Below are 20,775 nucleotides of genomic sequence, written 5' to 3' on the forward strand. Positions count from 1 at the left end.
TTGGCTCTGATACTAAACCTTCCAGGCATAAGCCTGTAATTCCCTAAAATAAGTTATCCAATGCCAGATAGATCTTGGCATTAGGAAACTTTTCTCTGTACGTATTACTCTTTGATAATTGTGTCAAATACATATGGATGTTTACATTCCTGGATCACTTATCTCTTATATTATGGTGTAGGAGTTCCCCCTGAGCATCACCTGTGCTACCTTCAGGCTGTTGAGTTTGTCTGAGCCTCTCCTGCTTTCTTTAAGAAACAATATAAGCTTCTTTGTTGACCCAAACTGATTTTGTGGTCTACTTTGGCCTTTATTAACTGTTAAGATTAATACTCTGACACCCTGTTTCTCTGTAAAAAATGTAGGGGGTTTTGCCTTTAATGTCGGTGCTGGGAAATGAAAAATAGAAAAGAAGCGAGGAGCAAAACTTGGCGTCTGCGTGGTGCTTGTGTTACACCCACGCTGCTGTTGGGAGGCTGGATCCCGAGGGTTTTTGCTGCTGCTGGGAGGTACTGGAATCACCGGAGCTGTGGAGTCAGGGCTTGGGCTGCCAGCCCAGGTAGGGTTATCCTTCCATGGCTGGAGGGCCAGTCCTTTGGCAGCTGCTTCCTTTTGAAGTGCTCAGCTCTTATTAAGTAACAGAACACGGTGAGAAGCCCTCTCCGTCTGTGAAAGTAGATGCTGGTGGTGGAAGCGCTTTGGTGACTGGAAAGATTGAAGGAGGGCTGTATCAGGAGTTCCTCCTTTTGGGGAAGCAGTGGGGTACCAGCCTCCTGACCTGTGGGTCTCTGCTTTCAGATGGTTCTGTGCAATTTCTGCATGCCCAGCTCCAGCTGCAACGTTGGTCAAGTTTCTCGTAGCGTGTGCATCAAACTGTGGCTGCACTGCAAGGGTGAAGGCGATGCTGAGGGTGTGAAGCAGGGGCAGGAGCACGAGGGGCTGTACTGCAGGGCTGCCTGAGGTCCCCCCAGGGCCCGAGAGAGGCTCTTGCTGTTCACACCCAGCTCAGCACGTGGGTGCAGCAAGTGTGAGCAGCTCACAGGCGTCAGCTGCTGCCAGCACAGACCACTCTGGTGGCGTGGCCGTGGCTCAGGGTGTCCCTGTGATGGTGGGAAGCACGTCCTGTCAGGCAGGTGCTGCTCTCACGGAGCTGCTGGTGTTTCCCAGGCTGGCTCAGGTCTATGGTCAGACATTTTCCATTCAGCTTTTTAGGTCAGGTGTTATTTTCTGTTTTAGGCATATTCCACGCGTCTGAGAGTTATCTCAGGTACTGACTTGGCCGCTACTTAGCTGGTCAAACTCATCCTTAAAGGAGATCACAGCAAGTCCAAAAGCCAGACTTTTCCCTGTGGTCTGTTATTATTTCATTTCATTGTATGTTACCTTTTGCAGTTCTGTTGCTATCAGTTTAAGACTAGAGAAACCCTGAAGGCTGTCTGGTTTAAACTCTTGTCTAGGACAAGAATTCCCCATTGGTCCTGCTTCCATCAGCCTCGGTGTGCCAAAGTTTCAGCAGCTCCTGGCATGCTGGGGCTTCAGCTCATTTCGGAGCCTTTCAGCTGTAATTTTTAATTAGAACCCTCTTAGATGTTCTGTAAGAAGATACTGAGTGTAGCTCAAGTCCTCTTGGCTGAGTGCTCTTGGACTGTGGTACAACACGAGCACAGCTGCTTAGTAGGTGTAGAGGATTTGACTGGTCTTTAATCTTGGAGTCTGGAGGGGAGAGAGATTGTTTTATAACCCTCATAAATCTCCTGCTATTGCTTTCTGAATTAGTGTGTTTCTGTTTTGCAAGACTGCTGTAGGCAGAGGACTGTGCAGTGCTAGGGGCAGAGGAATTCTCTTTGCAGAGGTGGAGAGCAAGGTGTGTCAGGACTTTGGGACAGTTTTTTGTCTGTGCCCTGTGCCAGAGGTGGGTGATGCTTTTGTTGCATCTCCTGGCCTCATACCAGATGCCTGAGTCCTGACAATCCTTTGCTTTTAAGACTGAACAAGGAGTACAGGATTTATTCCACATCCCACCAGAGATACTGTGTGTCAGAAGACAGGAGGAAAGAAGATGCTGCTTATTTGTCAGTGTGGAAGCAGGAGTCTGACATATCCTGTATGGAGACTGGCAGGAAAATGATAAGCACTGAAGAATGATTTTGGAAACCTAAGTAAGTAAGGATTTTCCCATAAAACCTGAAATCTTGGTATCCCGTAAATCGATTTGCATGATTATGTATTGGTATATATTTTGGAAAGAACTATTTCTTTACAAAGTTGCACATTTGTCCAGGGAACTGAAATTTAGGCAAAAATTGTGCCTGGTGTTGCTGGAGTTGAAATCTATTTGGGGAATATATTCAATATTAATGGGGACAGGGCTGTTCAAACACAGCTTCCTAAAACCAGTGTAATATGCAGTGCAAACAAGCACAAAAATTAATATTGAGTCAAGGCTAAATATTTGCTTTAAATTTTCCTTGTGAGATTGATTTTAATTTTGGTTTTGTTTTTTTTTTTTCCTTTTAGTGGAGAATGTAATGTGCATAAAATCAGCATTTTGGTAGGATTTCCCCAAGCAGCTGTGGCTTCCCTGCTTTGTGTCCCACTGATAAAAGCGTGTGCCTGGCACCTCGCAACCGTAGCTGGAATCGCGCGAATGAGATGTTTGCTTGTTCTTTTTGCTGGAAATATTTCTTCTGCTCATCCTAACAAATTCCCACCAGTTTAAATTACAGCTTCCCCACTTCTGCAACAAATTGTGGGCTAGGAAAACCTATGGCTGGCTGTGCTTTCCCTTCACTTACCCCAGAAGGCAGTTTTTTCTGGGCTGTGTCAGCATTCTGTACCTGAACCCTGCAGAGCCAGCCCAGCTCAGACACTTCCTCTCACCTACAGCAGTGCAGGTGCTTTCCTTCCATTTGTAGCTTGGCTGTTTGGCTCCTCCTTGGGGTTCACCCTTCAGTTTTTCCAGTATTTTAGTATTATTGCCAGTTTGGTTTGTGGCAGCAGTGTTTTTTGGAAGCCACGAGCAAATGTCTGGGTCGGGGGTGGTCCATAGCCCGTGCTCTGGGAGCTCAGGTTGATGTTGGGGGTTTTATTTCAGTGATGGGCTGCGTGTTTACACTGGAGAGGAATCAAAGTGCTCACAGGGCACACTGTGTGTTACCCCTGAGCTCATCATCCTGTGGTTGTACAGGAGGAGCAGGGAGCAATCTTTATTCATTCCCCCAGAGAGCTCCATTTTCAAAATTCCTGTTCTGCACCAGTGATCGATACCCATGAGGTGCAAAGCTCCTCTTTGCTAATTTTAGCCTCGGAATTTGTGGGAAATTTGGGGGGGTGCCTTGTTACTTCTTTGTTTTTGTTTTGTTTTAACTGAGATTGCTGTGTGACAGCCTGACTCAAATGTCAGGAATCCTTAGCTATGATTTTAGCTGGTAAATTAAAAAAAAACACCACCAAAAGCAAAACCTTTATTAAAAAATGTATCTCAAAATGAAAAATCCACTCACCAAAAAAATAAATGCTTTCTTTCAAGGACAGGCTGACTGGCACAGGGATTGAATCTCTGATCCCTAAAATTATGTTCTGTATCTCTGTGTCTATCTCATTTAGATTAAACTACAAGAAGTCCTTAGGTAACAGCACTAAGAGTTTTCTATTTCCTATGGTTTGAGGCCAAAAGGTGATTTATGTAAGAAATCAGCATTTGCCCCAGCGATGATGGTATTTTGAGAGACTGAAACAATTTCACTGAGATAAAATATAATAGAGAGGAAATATCCGTATAATTCTCGAAACAGCTGCACATTGATCTTTTCAGAGAATTTAGTGTTAGTCCTGCTTCATTTGTCTCGCAAATTGGAACGCTATTTTATTTTTTTTTGGACTTCTGTTTCCTCTGACAAGGCTGAGATTGTTCAGCACTTCCAAGAAAAAGGAGCACTCAAGTCCCTTATTTTTTATGGAGCTCTGAATGCTGAACAATTTGGGCACAGGAGGCTTGATTTAATTTTTTTTTTTCCAATTAAGGTGTGCATGAGAATATATACACATTCAAATATTATCAAATGTTGGCAGGATGAGTCAGGCAAAATCCCGAGAAGAATTTCTACCTCAAAAAAACCCAGTCTTCTAACATTTCCTTTCCTTTTTTTCCCAGGTGGATTTGGAGCCAGAAGGCAAAGTGTTTGTTGTCATAACTCTTACAGGAAACTTCACAGAAGGTAAGGGACTTACTCTGGCTAGTTTCCATTCGGAGCTGGGCTCTGCTCTGTGTCCCTACCATCAGTCCCAGAGCAGTGCAGATGTTTGGATCCTTCGGGGGCCACATGCCGTGGTGTGGCTGAGGTTTCTTGAGTGATGGGGGTAATCTGGAAGGGGCTGTTGGTGACACCTGGAGCTGTGTGTGCCCTCTGCTCTGATCTCAGACCTGGGGAGCCGCGTCCTGCTTGCTCTGGCTGATTTCCATGAAGTTGTCCTTTAGACAGATTGGTTTTGTCACTCGTGCTTTTCACCTGGCTGCCTCCTGAAGGGCAGGCTGAGGAGAAAACAGGGCATGTTTAAAACAGGGCATGTTTAAAACATCTGGATGATTTTTATTCCGTAATGGCTCGCATCCACTTTGTGAGCTTTTCTGTTTCCCGCATTCGCTTCGCGCAGGAGGCTTGCAAGTTTCTAGTGTGACAGCTGCCCCAAAAAAGTATCCAGGCAGCCTTTTTTTGGTAACTGTGTTTTATGGTGTGATGGTTTTGATGTCCCTGTTGTTTATTGTGATACCAGTTATGAGCGTGGATGTGAGCTGTGCTGGAAATCTTTATATTTGCAACCAGAGGACAGGGAGAGTGCCGAGGTGTGCTGGGGAGGCCTGGAGGAATTTCTTGCAGGGATGAAAAGGATGTTAGAAATTGGCTTTAATTTCCTATGACAGGGCCAGGGATGGAAAGGGAAGAAACAGGAGGGCTTTTACTGTTTTACGTCCCAGTTTGTATCCACGTGCAAGAGTGCCCTGCTTGGCCATTTAAAGCAGGGATGATGGGCATGAGCGTAAATCCAGAGAGTGTTTCAGATCTGTGCTGGTGGCTGAGCATGTTGCTAACAAGGTCTCAGAGATGAGAAACAAAGAGCTCAGATGTTTGGACAGCTACTGCTTTCCGAGGGAAATGTTGGGAGAATTTACTTCTCTTTCCTCCGTTGTTCTTGAGGATGTGTAGACTTACAGAACAGGAATATCAAAGATGGCTCTTGGGTTTTTTCTTGTCTGGTTATTCCCATGTATGGTCACGCATAGAGTTTCCAAGAAAAGACTTAATCCAGGGCAAGCCTGATTGCAGATGCTGACTTTTCCCAGTCATTGGGTAAAAGAGGTATTCATGAAGAAGGGTTTTCCCTCTGATTTACAGAGAGGTCTCATTCATAACTTTGTGTTTAATTCTACTTTTGTCTCTTCTGCTGGAAATGTGGAGGCTCTGAATTGTATTTGGAATTCTAAGGGCTTTTTGGAAAAAAGTCGGAGAATAATTCATGGCTTGAAAGCTCAAAAACCGGCTTCCCACTTGTTCTGCTGATGTGGAGGGCAGCCACTGCCACATCCTCCCTGCTCCTATGACCTTTTATGCCAAACTAGGGGCTTTGTTTATGGAAACAGCCAAATTCACTGGGTCTCAGGCACCACTGTCTTCTTCCAGTAAAGTAAAAGTCCAAAAATTGGGCAAAGAGAGGGAGGAAATAGGGGGGATAAGAAGAAAAATCAGCAAAACCCAAAAAACCCCGAACAAAACAATCAAGACTGGGGTTTTAGGCCCACCTGAGACTGCCCTCTTTGGTTTGTCCTGTTTGGTCTGTCCTGTTTTTCTTCCTCAAAACAAGCAGTCCTGGTGCTGCTTGGACTTCACCAGTGGTGGCTTTTCGCTTTGATCGAAAGTTCTTCTGGCCAAAATCTTAATTTGGCTCTGCTCACCTGCAGTAGGGATGGGGGAGCAGGGTGTCACTCCTAGAGCCTGGCAGAGGCGTTTGAGTCCTGTCAGGATGCGAGGCCAGGGCAGGAAACACACAGCTGGAAAGAGGTTAGTTCTTTGCAGGTTCCCATATGGCTCTTCTGTCCATCAGTGCTGCCCTGCTGTTTTGAGGCAGGGAGACCTGTCTGTTTGATGTGTTAAGAATACATGTCGGGGTTTTTTTCAGAAAAAGAAAGGAACAGAGCAATAGGAAGTGAGGGAGGCCGAGAGAAATTATACCTGCCTCTCTTTATTTTCTCTGCTTGGATATAACTTGCTGTGCTAAGCTGTATCTGATTATATTAACTACCCTCATTCAGCTGACATTTCCTGTGTAAAGCAACCAGGGCAAAATAAAAATGAAAATCTCCTTACCTTGGGAGGAGATTACCTGTCACAGAAATCACAGAATGCTCTGAGTTGGAAGGGATCCACAAGGATCAGCAAAGTCCAGCTCCTGAACTTCACAGGGGTGCCACATCCCTGGTGGTCCTGGTGCCCAGCTGGGGTGGAGGGAAGCACACTCTTCCCCAACCATCTCCCTCACTGACCCAAGGGCTGTTTCAGTCCAGGCTGTATTGTAGAGAAAGTGAGGACTGACTTCTGCCTGCCAGACTTCAGGCATTGCTTAGGGGTTGATTTCCCACCCCATCTCAAATGTATTTATTTACTCTTTTTGGGTTTTCTTTATTTCACCCTAATAGGTTTTTTCTTTTTTTTTTTTTCAAGTCATCAATTTTTTTTTCAAGCCATTCAATTCCTTTTGAAAACTTTCGTATTCTTTTTACTCTGAATATAAATATGATTTTTTCCCCCCACCAAGGAGGAAATGTCCTTATGATTTCTTACCTCTCTCTGTTTGTGTCTCCTTGCCTCTGCTCTCTTAAAAACAGTGCATGTGCCTCCTCTGAGGTGTGTTTTTGCTGTGGATGTGCCCCATCCATGGATGTGAGGCATGTTTTTAGCTGAGGAGCTGGGAACTGGGTGCAGTGTGTGGGACCACACCAAGCTCTGCCCAGCCCTGGCCACTGCAGGGGCTGTGGTTGAACAGAACCCAGGGAGTCCTGCTTCCCTCCCTCCCTGTGTGTGCCAGCAACTCTGAGATAATCCACAGCATCTGAGATAATCCATGAGATCTCAACTCTTGCAGGCCCTCTTTAAAGGGGAAAAATCTGCTTTATTGCTCTCTTACACACACGGTACTCCTGAGGTGCCCCAGAGGGTGTTGCTCAGCTGGTGACATGAATTCAGACCTGCTCTCCTGTGCTTGTTGCTTTTTCCCACTGAATCCTGGTTTCAGCTGTGAGAGAGCAAACCCTGCATTAGCTCTTCTTGGGCAGGATAGGATTGATGTGAAGTAAAAAGCCTTGCAGTGGGTGTGGGTGAACCCCTGCTGTGGTTTGTGCCTCTGCACCCCTGTGAGAAGCTAGAAGAGGTTCCTGAGAGCTGGTGGTGGTGCCTGGGCCAGGCTGTTTGGCTGCAGCCGGGTCAGGCTGGACACTGAGAGGCCCCAGGTGTGTGCCTGGAGGGATTGAACCTCTCCCCTTCAGTGCTGGAGTCCCAGAGGCAGCTCGGTCCCCTCGCAGCTTTGCCTGCAAGGTGAGCTGCGTGCCCTCACTTTGCCACCCCTCTTTCTGTTTGCTCTATTTAATTCTGAGCAAAGCTAATTAAATTAATACAAATGAAGTATTTGACTGAATTAATGAATGAAGCAAGCCTTGTAGAAAATAGCATTTCTATTTTAGTGCTTTGAACTCTTGCAATTTGCCTCTTTTTTTTTATTTTTATTTTTTTTTTCGTGTTGTCACTCAAAACGATAATTTTGGCTTGGAGTTCAGTTTTAATTTCGTCGTTCTGAGGTAAGTAATGGTTGTTTCTTTTCTTTCAGCGTCAGTAAAGACAATGACAAATTTGAGTTCTGGGCAAGAAATAGAATGACAAGAATATTGAAAAGCCAAGTGAGCCGGCCGAGCGGATATAGCACCTATTACTAAATATTTCATGTTGGTAGGGTTTGCAGCAGCAAGGAATCACAGAATCATACTGGAAGGGACCTTTAGGATCATCTAGTTCCGTCCCCCCCAAGGGGGAAGCTGAACCTGTTTACCTGCAGGTAACCTAAGAAGCAGGTTCAGGAAGCTTCTTTGTTTTTGGCTGGCACCTTAAAATGATTTATTCTCAAACACAGAGGCTCTTGGTCTTTCGCTGTCATTTTGCTTAGAATACGTTCTTCTAAGCTGAAGTTTTTTTAGAGAAATAGTGTTTTCTCCAACGGGTACCAAGAAAAATCTTCAGCCTTCAAGTGGAGCATAGGTATTGTGCTAACAAGACCCTTGCCCTGCACTATGATGTAGCTCCTCAGCCCCATAAAATTTCTATTGACAGATCTGTTATCAGGTTCTTGCACAACAGGGAGGAGAAAAAGAGTTTTACCAGTCCTCTGTAAACTGCAATAATGGTTGCTTTCAGCCATCTTTTATAGTTAAGGGAATAAATACAGAAAACTAGGAACAGGAATTAAAAAAATGATCTGTTCTGATCCCCTGGGTTTTTTTGGCCACTCTTCTCTTTTGGTTTACTGGCTCTAGCAGAGTTTTAAAGCTTGTAGTAGACACCACCTAGAAAACCTGCTGGTCCAAACAGGCCGTATCAGTGCAGAATGAGCTCAAGAAAGTTCTGCTGTCTTTGGCTCATAGTCTGAGGACATGGAAGCCTTTAATGTCTAGCCCAAAGTCTTATGTGGCAGAGACCAGCAGCAGACATGCATTTCTACACTCTTGTATTTTTTTTTTCCCAATGTCTACACTATTTTCAGTGCTTTACACTTGCCACACCTGCGTGCTGTAGGATTTCCAGATCCATGTTGGTTCAGCTCTACATTTTCAGATGGAGATAGGTTAGGACAGTGTTGAGTTCCATGGGGGAGAAAATAACACCCCAAGTGTGCCCTGGGAAGATTGAGCCCTTGCAGGGACCAGGAATGTAATCCACAAATGCTGGGCAGGCAGGTGCATCCCCAGCCTTGCTGAAAGATGGCAGTCAGGTTAAAAAAATAAAATGCCGCGTTAAAAAATGAAAGGTTTCCAGAGGCTGGTCTTGAAGTCTTGAGCAGGTATTGGTCTCCTGGAGATCACACTCTGCACACCCCAACAGAGGTTTATCAGCCAAGCCAGGGGGTGCAAGAGCAGCTCTGTCCTCATCGTGAAGCCTCCATGAGTTTATCTTTTTTGTATTTCAAAGTGAAACTTTCAAAATGTGCACGTTGCATTTCATGTGTAAATATTGCTTAGAGAATCCAAGTGTTCTTGCACCCTGGAACTCCGGTATCTCACATAGATCTCTCTGCCATTAAAAAAAAAAGAAAACAAAATGAGGCAAGTTTATTAAATCCTGAATTTTTACAGGGGAAAAAGGTATTAAAATGGGAAAGCAATCAAACAAAGCTGTTTCTTCATGGTAGCAGGAAGAGCCAGACCCTGGGAAATGAAATGATTTGCTTGGTGTTTATGGAGGGACTGTAGTGCAGAGGCAAGAGGAGAACAGCACCCCAGCCTGCAGCATATCCATGAGACTACTTTTATTTCTCAGAAAATGATCCGTGTGAGCCCCACAGCTATTGCAGTGTGTCTAATGCCAAGTGGTTCTTGTCAGTAATTTGTGACTCGCCAAGATCTGCCAGCTGCAGAGATATCCAGGCGCTGTAAAAATGCAACAAACAGCAATGTCAGGGTTAACTTCCCTTCCTCAGTGGGCTGTGTTTTGTCTGGGCTCTGAAACCTAGAGATAAATATGCAAGCTTGCAATCAGCCCTGGGATTTCAGTGTTCCTGGCTGTAATGAGGAACAGAGATTTCTTTGCTTTATTTTAATGTGTTTCCTGGAAGAGGTGACGGTATCTCCCAGAGGAGCTGAAACCTCCTTGGTCTTGGAGGGCAGGGCTGGACTGGGATGAAGGGGATGCTCCAACAAAGGCACACCTCAGGCTGTGCCTGAATTTCTCTAGACCGCGGTTTGTGAGGTGCCTGACTGATGAAATGGGTAAAGGGCTGTCCAAAAGCCTCAGTGCCTTACCAGGGGTCGCTCTGTAAATCTGTGCCAGAAACTGCAGGGAAAAAATACCAACAAAACCATGCTGCTTGTTTTGTTATATATAAAGATAAATAAACAAATAAATGTGTTTAACTTCAGCTCCACCAACTATCAAATTAGGCTGTATCCCATTTAATATCCAAGCCTCTCAACTGTGGCTGCTGGAGGAGGCTCCTGCTTTAGGTGGTACACCACAGTTAAGGATGTTCCTTGTGTCTGGGTGCCTGGCAGCCCAGCCTGTCCAGAAGTCCTTGTCCCCTGAAGGTGACAAGATGCTGTTGTGCTGCAGTGTTTAATTACCTCAGTTTACCTGGGAGCTACTCAGGCATCGTTAGTGCTCGTGGGGAGACCCAAGGTTCTCTCTGGCTCCACAGACAGGAGGAGGATCAGCAGCATCAGCCTGCTGCATGTGAGGGTGTTGAGCAGTTCAGTCCTGTGTCTCACTGGGAGGGGGGAACACCTCCCAAATAGCCAAGGGCAAAACTGGGTCTTCAGCATTAGCTGAGCTGGGATGGAGCTGAGGAGAGCAGAGCTCATCTTCTGGTGCTGCTTTAGGAGGTGAATTCTTGCACTTGTGATTTATGCACCTCTGGTTCAGGTTGTTCCAGACCATGCCCAGCAGAAAATAATGAGTTTCCTGCTCTTCAGTGCCAGCTGTTTTTGTTTCCTGGAGAGCTCCAGCACAGTGATTCTGTTTGTTTTTCAGAATGAAATGCTGAATCAAAACAGAGCTTTGAGCAGAGATCCTGACGTCGTTTGGCCAGGGTGACCTCAAGCTTGGCAGAGGCAAGAGGGGGAGGGATGAAAGCTTCTACTGTCCCTGTCTGCTGTCTTTGGGGAAAATTTACTCCTTTGTGATGTGGGATAAACTGCATGCCATCAGCATGGAGCGCTGTGGACACCACCTGCACGGAGCCACCTCAGTGGCTGCTCCTGCTGGCGCTGGTGGTTGCAGGTGAGGGAATGAGGCAGTTCCATAATTGAGCGTAAATCTGTCTGTCTGAAAAGGATGCTCTTGGGCTTCCCTGGGGCTGCCTTGAGTGGGGCCAGTTCTGCACCAGCTGTCTGGACTGGGAAATTGGAGCAGGGCTGTGGTTGGTTTGAGGGCCAGAATTCTCCTGCCACAGTGAGGCAGGAGGGGGGAACCCTGGCAGTGGTGCAGAGGAGGGAGGAAGGAAGGAGCAGGTGTCCTGCTCTCCTTGCCCCATCTGCTGAGACAAGGGGCAAGGGCAGTGAATGGTGGAAACGCTGGGAAAAGTTGCTTGGAGAAGAAATAGATCCATAAGGGTCTGGAAGAAGGACAAAGATAAGGAATAAAAGGAGAGATAGAAGTAGGAGACAGGTCTGGGGAGAGGTGATGGATATGGACAGAAGGAGTCAGGAAGAAGCAGCTTAAAGAAGCCCAAAGTGCTAAAGGAGGTGAGAGGAGGAGAATATGGACGGAGGAATTGTGAAGGAGCTGCAGGGACAGGGAAAGGCTGCAGCAGCAGCATAGCTGTGACCACCAAAGCCAGTTTCTTGCTGGAGTCTGGAGCTGTTTTTAATCCCAGAATCTCAGCTCGTTTCTGCCGTCTAGCTGCCAGACTTGTTGAGCATGTGTGGCTGTCACTAGCACTGACACAGTAAAGCATGGTCCTTCCCTGGGAAGTGTGTGCTCTCCTCTCTCCCTGGAGCTGTGTGCTCAATTCCACAGCCTTGCTGCCGAGCCAGGACCGAGGAGACTGCTGCAGTTCCAGCAGATGAGCTTGCTTCCAGTAATAATTTTCTTTGTTTATGAAATGTAGGAAATTGCCTTAAAGCCAGAAACCTTTTCATTTGCAGGATATCACTAGAAAATCAAACTCAAATTCAGGCAGTGCTGAATTTTTGTGTCTAAGTTGTGTCCTTCCTGTATGTTCACAGCACAGACTTTGAGATCACACTTGCGAGTCAGCAAGGATAAAGGCAGAAAAATATTTCCTGCCCAGCTCAGAGTTTTTAGGTGCTGAGTGAGGAATCCTTACTGGGTGACGGCCTCAGTATAGTCCTACACCTGTTTTTACTTGCATTGACTCTGGCTCTGTGTTTCGCTTGTGAATGGGAGGCAAAGTGGGAAGGGCAAGCCCTTCAAGGGAAGGGTCCAGTTGCATCCAAATGGGCTGGTGACAACTTGCACGTGAAAGCCGTGGCAGAGAAATCCCTGTGTCCCATGATCTGGCTGGAGAATGGCTGTGTGGGAGGGCAGTTCTGGAAGGAAGGCAGGGTGCTGAGTTGGGGGAGAGCTGCTGAAACCCGTGTGAGGGCTGTTGTGACCATCAAACCACGGGCTGGCTTTCATCTCCTGTCATTTGAGCCTGAACAAATTCCCTCCTTAAGTGTTCCTTCCCCATTGAAGGACTGGGGGAAAAAAAGATGAAGCGAGGTACAGGTTTTAGATGTCTCTCACAAGCTCTTGGGGAAAGTAATTTTCTTCCTGCTCACCCACCTCTGCTTGTTTGTTAATTGAGAGGAGGGAGATGGGAGAGCCCGTGGGGAGGCAGGGTATGTATTTACTGCTGCTGTTCTTGCACCTGCTGGAAAGGGCCAGCTGTTTGGGAGAGTGAAATTGGTGGGTGTCACATTATGGAGCTGCTGGCACCAGACTGCCCAAGCAGTCTGATGGTGAGTAGTCATCCCTGGAAGTGCTCAAGAAACATCTGGACATGGCTCTCAGTGCTGTGGCTTTGTTGACAATGTGATGTTAGACCAAAGGTTGGACTTGATGATTTTGGAGATCTTTTCTAACGTTTAGGATTCCGCGATCCTGAGCCGAGGCAAGCAACACCCTCTCCATGTGGCAGCCAGCATTTTTAAAGCTGTATTTGTTTGAATTCAGAACATCTGCTTTTGAAATCCCAGAGACATATTTCAGAAGTGGAAAAGTATGTATTGCAGGGTGAAAACCACATTTGGGAGGAGATGGGGAAGGGGGAGACAATCAGGTCTGGCTGTGTTAGCTGCTGGGAATCTGCTGGGGACAACTGGTTTCCCAAAAGGGCTGCTCCTGACCTGCAGCCCTTGGGAGATCCCTCTGGGAAGTTCCAGTAATCTCCTGGCACTGGGAGGGGCAGAACACTCGTGGTCCCTTGCCATCTGCAGAAGTTTCAGGATGGATTGTGCCATCCCCAGCCTGAAGCACCAAGTACTTCCTTGCTGCATTGCCAAGATGGGGGATGTGTTGATGAGGTGCTGCTTCTTGACAGGGCTCTTCCCAAGAAGCTGGGAATACAAGAGGCTGAATTTATTTTTCTTGACAGATGCTTTGCTGCGGCAGTGTCTTGCTCAGCCCATGGTGTGTGGGAACCTGTGTGGGAGAGCGACATGGTAAACAACCTGCTTCTTAAGGCTGTTGAAATTAGAGGACTCGGAAAACTGCCACATGGAAATCTCAAAATTCCCGGGTCAGCTGTGTGATCAGAGCTGAGTTTGCTGCCAGACCACTTGGGCTTCACGGCTGTGGGGTGACCAGTCCACCAGGAGAATCCAGGTGTTGCAGGGTGGTGACTGGGGTGTTGATTATCCTGCCCAGTGAGCCCAAGGCCAGAGCACCTCCAGGGGAAAAGCTGAGGCATCTCATGACAGCAGTCAGAGGCCCCAGAGGCAGAAAAAGGGGAATGTTTAACCTGTCCTGTTGAATTAGCTTTCCTGGTTTCTCTCTTCCTGACTAGACTCCAGTTGTGCTTTGGGATAGTTTGCTTTCTCATGGAGAGGAGCCCTTGGTGAGAAGGGCTCGAGATTTCATCCTAGGGATGGCTGCTGTGTTGAGGACCGTGGTTACTTATTTGTGGAGATGCTGCAAAACTTTGGGCCCTCTGGACAAGAGCTACCTGACATTTCCATCTCAACTGGCTTTCTGTTCATCCTGGCTTCTTTGTGTGCTTTGTCTTTGTGTTCCGTAAAGAGTATTCTCCTGCTCCTCCATAAAGAGTATTCTCCTGCTCCTCCTTCTTTTGAGGTTGATGTTAAACCTGTGTCTCTAGCAAATTGCACTGCCTGGACATAAAGGTGTGAGTTTTAAACAGATTTAGTTGATTGTCAGACATTGTGTGGACACCCTCGTTTCAATACCAAAGCAGCCAACTTCTGAAGCTGCCCCCATGCCCCCAAAGGGGGATGTCCCCAGAGCACACACTTTAAAAATAGCTTCAAACTGCCCTTGGTTAAAAATAGGTTTGACTTGGCTGTGGTGTTTCCCTGTGTGGGCAGGGGCTCCCCTAGAGCTGTTGTGATCCCTGCTATGGAACACCCATGAGCATGTGAGCTGCTGGTGGTTGTGACACGCAGGAGCCCCCAGGCAGAGGGAGGGTTCAGGATCTCCAGTTCTGCTTTTCTGGAGGATTTTGCACAAGTAATGGGAGCTTTGACATATAAATGCTGTCACTCTGTGTTACTGCTGCTTCTGCTCTGTAGCCAGTGCTGTTTGAGATCTTCTAAATCAGAGGGCTTCTGGCGCATGAATTAATCATGGAAAAGATCATAGTTGCTTTGTTAGTTTTATTTTCCTGTTTTTTGATGAATAATGCATTAAAATGGTTTTCTTCCCTAGTAAATCACATCTCAAACGTTTTTCTCTTGAGTTTAGTAAGTGGGAAGAACTAACAGGAGGTTTTACAGTGGAAATTCACTTGCCTAAGCACAAGGAAATAGTAATGATTGTAATTTTGAGGGGAGGAGGGAGAGAAATCAGTTAAGGCTCTAATGAGCCATGCAGCAAGAAGTGTTTTGGGTTTTGTTGGGTTTTTTTTGCCTGTTGTTATGTAGGTCAGTGTGACAGGAGTGGGTTATGCAGCAATTGAATGCAGTAGGTCTGAGATGGCAGGGAAGGGGGCTCTGTTGTGAGGAGAGAACAGAGGGGCTGGGGTGATTTTTAGATTCTACATCTGCTGGAAGACCATGTTCAGCTACAGCCAGAGGGAAGCACCTGTCTGAGATACCAGACTAATTTATTTTGCTTTTTGAAGCCGTGTCTTGGGGGGTAAGGGGCAGATACGAGGTGGCATTCTGGTCACAGTGCCAGTCTGGGGCTCTGACAGCCTCAGTTCGGTGCTCAGGTTTCTCTTGTCTCCCTCAAATCCCTCTTCTGATTTTTAAATAAAATCCTTTTCTCCTGGAGTCTCCTCTCCACGCAGGCTGAGACAGTTCTTTGCTATTGTTGCCCCAGCCTGGTCTCTCTGGCAAACAGATATATCCTGGGGTTTTGCAAATGAATGCAAAAACTTGCAGAGATGGAATGGTGAGGTTACTCGCTATAGAAATGAGTGGAAAGACTTTTCCACTGACGTTTTTCAGCCTTGTGCACCATACTGTGGTGCCTTGCTTCAGAGCTGTCAACATCTGCAAGCAAATGTCTAAAACTTTTCTTAGTGAGGAAAAAAAGCAAACAAAAAACCCACCAACTTTTCCAAGAAAAACTATGTAATAGTAAATGTGGAAAAGCTGCTCTGTGCATGACTGTGAAAACCTGTGTGGCAATTGGGATTAAAACTCCATGCAAAATAACCTGTGCGGTGTTCATAACAGGTCAGGAGACTTGAAGAGGCAGCAAAATACATGTTCTAGAGGTTCTCAAGCTGCCTTCTTCCTGCTCTCTCGTGTTCTCACAGAAGTTATGCAAACAGATAAAAGCAGCTGTTCCTCCCTCAGCCCCAGCACTGGGCTGTGCCCTTGGCTGTGCAGCCATCTCCTCTCCTGAAGATGAGGATGCTCCCAGCAGCCACACACTAGTCACTCCAGCTCTGCCGAGCTGTCCTGCTCTCCCTGGCACTGCGCAGCCGAGTCCAAGAGGCTGAAGAAAACTGAGCTCCCCAAAAGTTGCTCTTCTGTCTTACCTACCGGTACCACCAGAGCTTTGGGCATCACTGTAATTCTAGAAATGAGCTTGTGGTGGGCTCTTGTTAGCAATAGCAGGGCGCTGTCATGCTCACCAGTATTGTTGTGTGGACCTCATTGATCCTGTTCTCACTGCTGCCACACTGAAACATCCATCCTTCAGCTTCAGTCCTCAAATTGCTGTTAATCACTGAGAGCTGAGGTGAATTTATGTCCTAGATCTGGCAAGAAAACCAGGAAGATGGATCTGCCCTACTTCAGCACTTGGATGAGAAACAGAGGCCTTGCCTCCAGTGCACAGTTCTGTGTGATTTGATGCAGGGATGATTACATGTTTGCATTTCCAAGACTGCTGATAGTGCTGTTTCACACTCCTGAGTGGGGAAAACATTTTTTGGGTTCAGAGCATCATTGTTCCTTCCTACTCTTGCAGGCAATATTGACAGGTTGGCATCTTAAAAGGGGAGCTGCCCATTCACGTGGCTTTTCTGTGAAGTCCTGGAAGACAGCATGGTGCTGCCAGCCCTAGCTGGCTCTTTCTCTGATCTTCACACAAAACTTTATCCAGTTTCAGAGGGCAAAATGGCATCTGGATCAAGCATGAGTCCCAGCCTGTGTTTGATGTGCCACATGTTTGCTTCACAAGGAGCCTCTCCTGGGATTAGAACCAGAGTGCAGAGACTGTATCATAGACTTTTGCCGTGCACAGGCTGGTAAAAGCAACAGAAGGATCAACTTCTGGGAGAAAAACCTCATGTGGTTAACATGGTCTTTGTGGAGGTGGCTGTTTTCCACCTGGCTGATTTGTGCATCCAGCTTAACTTCCGAGGGGAACTGAAGAAAAGCTTTGTAGTAAAAAAGACTTTTACTCTGCAGCACTAATATTGGGGAGGCAGAATAAGATGTTTAAATCCTTTTCCCTTTTCAGGGTGAGGCTGTCAGCTTCTTCATGGGAGTGTTTGTGTTTATAACATTTTAATTAGCAAGGCTTCCCATGATTTTGACCATCCACAGGATTATGGTGATAAGACTCCTGCTTAAAAATGCAAAGCCTTAGTAAGGGATTTTTGTCATGACTTACATGTTTTTCAGACAGGGAAATAAACATCTTGGTTTAGCCTCAGTTTGCATTCAGTAGATGTAAGGAAGCCCAACGTTAGGTAAATATTGAGAGAACACCTACATACTGATGGCTGGAGGGTGTTGGGAGGATGAATTCATTTACTTGATCTGATTTATGTTTTCTTTTCCTAAAACACCCACTACTACTCACTGTTAGGGCACGGGCTAGATGAGCATTTAGCGTGATCTGAGATTGTTGTTCAGTGCTACTGTGCTTGCAAGAGGTGAGTGGTCTCTCAATGCACTCTGTTGCTTTTTACACTCCAGTGAGGCCAGTGGCAGTGTCTCAGTTCAAGGGGAGCTTGCTTGCCGTGCTCCTTGGGGAGGATGATGTGTATCCGGCTCCTGGTACTGATATAAAAAAGTCTTCATTAAGTTTTTACTTATTAACACTATTGATTCAAAGCTTTTTACATTGAAGGAAATAAAGATATCCCAAAAAGCAAATTTAAATGCCACTGGTGCATAGAGGACTGTAACACTAGGAACTGTCCTGTGTGAGGAGGTACCTGGCTGACCTTTGCTGTGCTGGTGCTACAGCAGTGGTCGAAAGCACCACGGTGAGATTGATTTCCAATAGATGAGACCTGATGAGCTTTAACTACTCGAGTCAGATAGCTCCAAACACTTCATCCTGCAGCTCTTCCTCTTGCTTTCCTGCTGTAGTTATGCCACCACTGTAAGGATTTGCCTGACATAACGCCCTGGAATATAAACTGGGGCGGGGGGGAAGGAGGGATGTCTGCCCAGGAGGAGCAGGATCAGGTGAGCTCAGGAGGCAGGTGGGGTGGTGATAGGGGCTGCTGAGTGGAGGAAGATGTGCTGGTGCTTGCACGTGTCCTCAGATGACTTGGTGGGTTATTTATTCTCCTCTCCCGCTGCATGTATAATTTCCACTGCCGTAAACATGTGTTCAGTGTGAGCGCAGAGGAGGAAAGGGGAAGAGGCTTTTTGGTGTTGGACTTTGTAGTTAAGTTTTGCACATAGGCAGGCACAGTAAATACCCCTTAGTTACAGATGTCCGAGTTTAACCACGGATGTGGAAACTCCCTTCACTGGGCAATTACTTGTCTGCTCTTAGAGCAGTATTTGGACATTTGAACCGTTCATGGTGGTTGTTGCTTTACCAGAGATTAGAGGCTTTTAAATGCCTGGGTCTCATTAACAGTCTAGAATGGCTTTGTTTTGTAAAACGTTCTCTGTGTCCAGAAAGAAAATATGTATCCTGTAGGAAACTGGCCAGAATGCAAAACATGAGCTGGGAAAATGTCTCTGATGGCTTTATGTCCTCTGACACCAAAGATGAGAGGCGTGAGGGGCTGCTGCATTGGCCATGCTGTCACAGAATCAAAGACCGGTTTGAGTTGGAAGGGACCTTAAAGATCACCTCATTCCAACCCCTTTCTATGGCCAGGGACACCTTCCACTAGACCAGGTCGCTGCAAACCCCATCCAGCATGACTGGAACACTGCCAGGGATGGGGTAGCCACAGCTTTCCTGGGCAACCTGTGCCAGGGCCTCACCACCCCCAGAGGGAAGAATTTCTTCCTCATAACTCATCTGAATCCATTCTCTTTCAGTTTGGATCTGTTCTGCCTTGTCCTATCACTGCATACCCTTGCAAACAGTCCCTCTCCAGATTTCTGGTGGGCTCCCTTCAGGTATTGAAAGACTGCAGTAAGGTCACCCCAGAGCCTCCTCTTCTCCAGGCTGAACAATCCCATTTCTCCCAGCCTTTCCCCATCAGCAGGCTTCAATGCTGTATTGATGAATGATTTCTGCCCACAGCCTCTCCCCCAGTGGCTCTGGAACCTGTTGAACAGATGTGATGGATGTGAACTGAGGAACTTCCATCCTGGAGGTTGGGAGGAAGGAGATTTTGGTAGCCATATATTTCACCATTTCAAAATCACTTGCAGCTTGTTGGAGGGTTGAACTTGCCAGCTCTGTGGTGTGGTGTGTAGAATACATGAGCACCCAGGCCCTGAGACAGAGGGATTTATTCCATGGGATGTGGTTGTATATGTAAATCCATTAAATCATGTGATGGATGCTCTCCTGCAGCTGCACCTGGGCTCAAGGTGTGGCTGAGGTTGTGCTGGGCTCTCCCTCTCATTTTTGAGTCAGCATCAGGAAATGGGGAGAATAGTGCCCAAAGGAGTTGATGGCATGTGGAAAGTAATCCAGGCCTTCCTGAAGCCTGCTCAGTAACACAGATTGGTTATATTGGAGATTGAGGTGAACACAAGCATGGGTGAGGATCACCTGAAAGATGTGCAGTATCTGCAGAACATTAGCAGGGTCTGACAGCCAAACAGTGGGAGAAAGTGTGAAATCTGAGGAGTGTTTTAGCTTTTAGTAAAGGAAAAAAACCAACTTGTGGCACATGCATTAATGACAAGCAGGTCTGCAAGATGGAACTGGGGTTGTGTGCTGTGGGATTTTGGTGTTGGAGAATGGGGAATGGAACCAAGTACAGCTCTAGGGGGGAGGTTTCAGGCTGGCCCTGGATGTGATCCACCAGTGCAGGCAGAGTGGAGACCCCCTCTGTTGCCAAGGAAAAAGCAAGTGCCTGTAATTTTGGGGGTTTTGTGAACTGTTTCAAAATTGCAGCCTGTCTGAAGCTGGGGAAACAACAGGGATGTGCAGCAGTGTCCCATGGGTGGCTTTGCAGTCTGTCATCAAGTGTCCCCTATTCCTAGTGCCGAGAATTGGTTTCCTCTTGCCATGTGTGGTCTGCCCTGCATGGGAGAGCACCAGGGAGGTGAATACCCTGTGCGGGTCCTTGATGGAACCGTAACAAAACCTGCAGGAGAAGCTCCTGCAGGAGCTAAATTGGGAACATGTTCTTTTAAACTCTCCTAAATGGGGGCTTAAAGGGCATCAGCTGTTGGGTTTCTAATGGAGCATGGAGCAAGCTGGTAACTGGATTGCTTCTTTAGGTGATTTACTTAGGTGCTCACCAGCCACTCAAGCCCTGTGCTTCCCTTTCTGTGCCTCAGAAGTTTTCCTCTACATGCTGAACACCAATACAGGACTCTGCCAGTAAAGGTGTTTGACCCTGCTCCAGGAAAAACACTTAAGGTGTTTGCCTTAAACCTGGATCGAAGTGATGTTCTCTTAAATTTGACATTGGGCACATTCTGTAATGCTATAATGAAATTTTATTTTAATTTTTTTTTATTTCTTACATGAAGTTGCAGGAGGCTCAGGCTCAGCAAAGCAGCTGTCTGTTGATCTTCCTTTTAGAGGACCTTTTGATTGACCTCCTGAGGTTCTTCTGGAGCTTGTTTCCTATGGTAGATAACAAGGCATCTGAACTTGTGCAATCTGGTTGAATGTTTGAAAGGAATATTAAATCTCCACAAATCAGATCTCGCTTCTGGAGATCAAAATGACATCTCGTGTGTGGGAAAGAGGTGAATTATCTCCCAGCTGCAGAGCGCCTCCATCTCGCTGTCGTGTGTTTCTGGTTGCCCACTGACAGAGGCAGGGCGCTGAACTAGATGGATCAGTGCTCTAATTCAGTCTGGCAATTCCTGTGGTCCCCTGAGTCCTGTTGACCTCAGTGGGAATTAAACACATGTTTAGGCACTTCCCTAGAAAGGCAGGCTCTTCTGCGCCAGTCTCTGCCCAGCTGCTTGGAGCTCTGCACTGAAGAAAGCAGGTTTCTGTTAAGTTCTTGGATCAGCCTTACCACATCCTTTTTCCTTGGTGTGTTTAAATGGGA

General features: G+C 46.6%; 1 protein-coding gene across 1 annotated transcript in view; it reads left to right on the forward strand.

Annotated features, from left to right (window-relative positions):
• The window catches only part of PRKCH (protein kinase C eta), a 113,337-nt gene that overhangs the window by 22,613 nt on the left and 69,949 nt on the right, over positions 1-20,775 (forward strand). The window contains exon 2 of the mRNA XM_040068197.1: positions 4,154-4,217. Within this exon, the coding sequence (XP_039924131.1) occupies positions 4,154-4,217 (64 nt within the window). The remainder of the gene's footprint in view (positions 1-4,153; positions 4,218-20,775) is intronic.

The sequence above is a fragment of the Hirundo rustica genome, chromosome 6, assembly GCF_015227805.2.
Source record: "Hirundo rustica isolate bHirRus1 chromosome 6, bHirRus1.pri.v3, whole genome shotgun sequence".
NCBI lineage: Eukaryota > Metazoa > Chordata > Aves > Passeriformes > Hirundinidae > Hirundo > Hirundo rustica.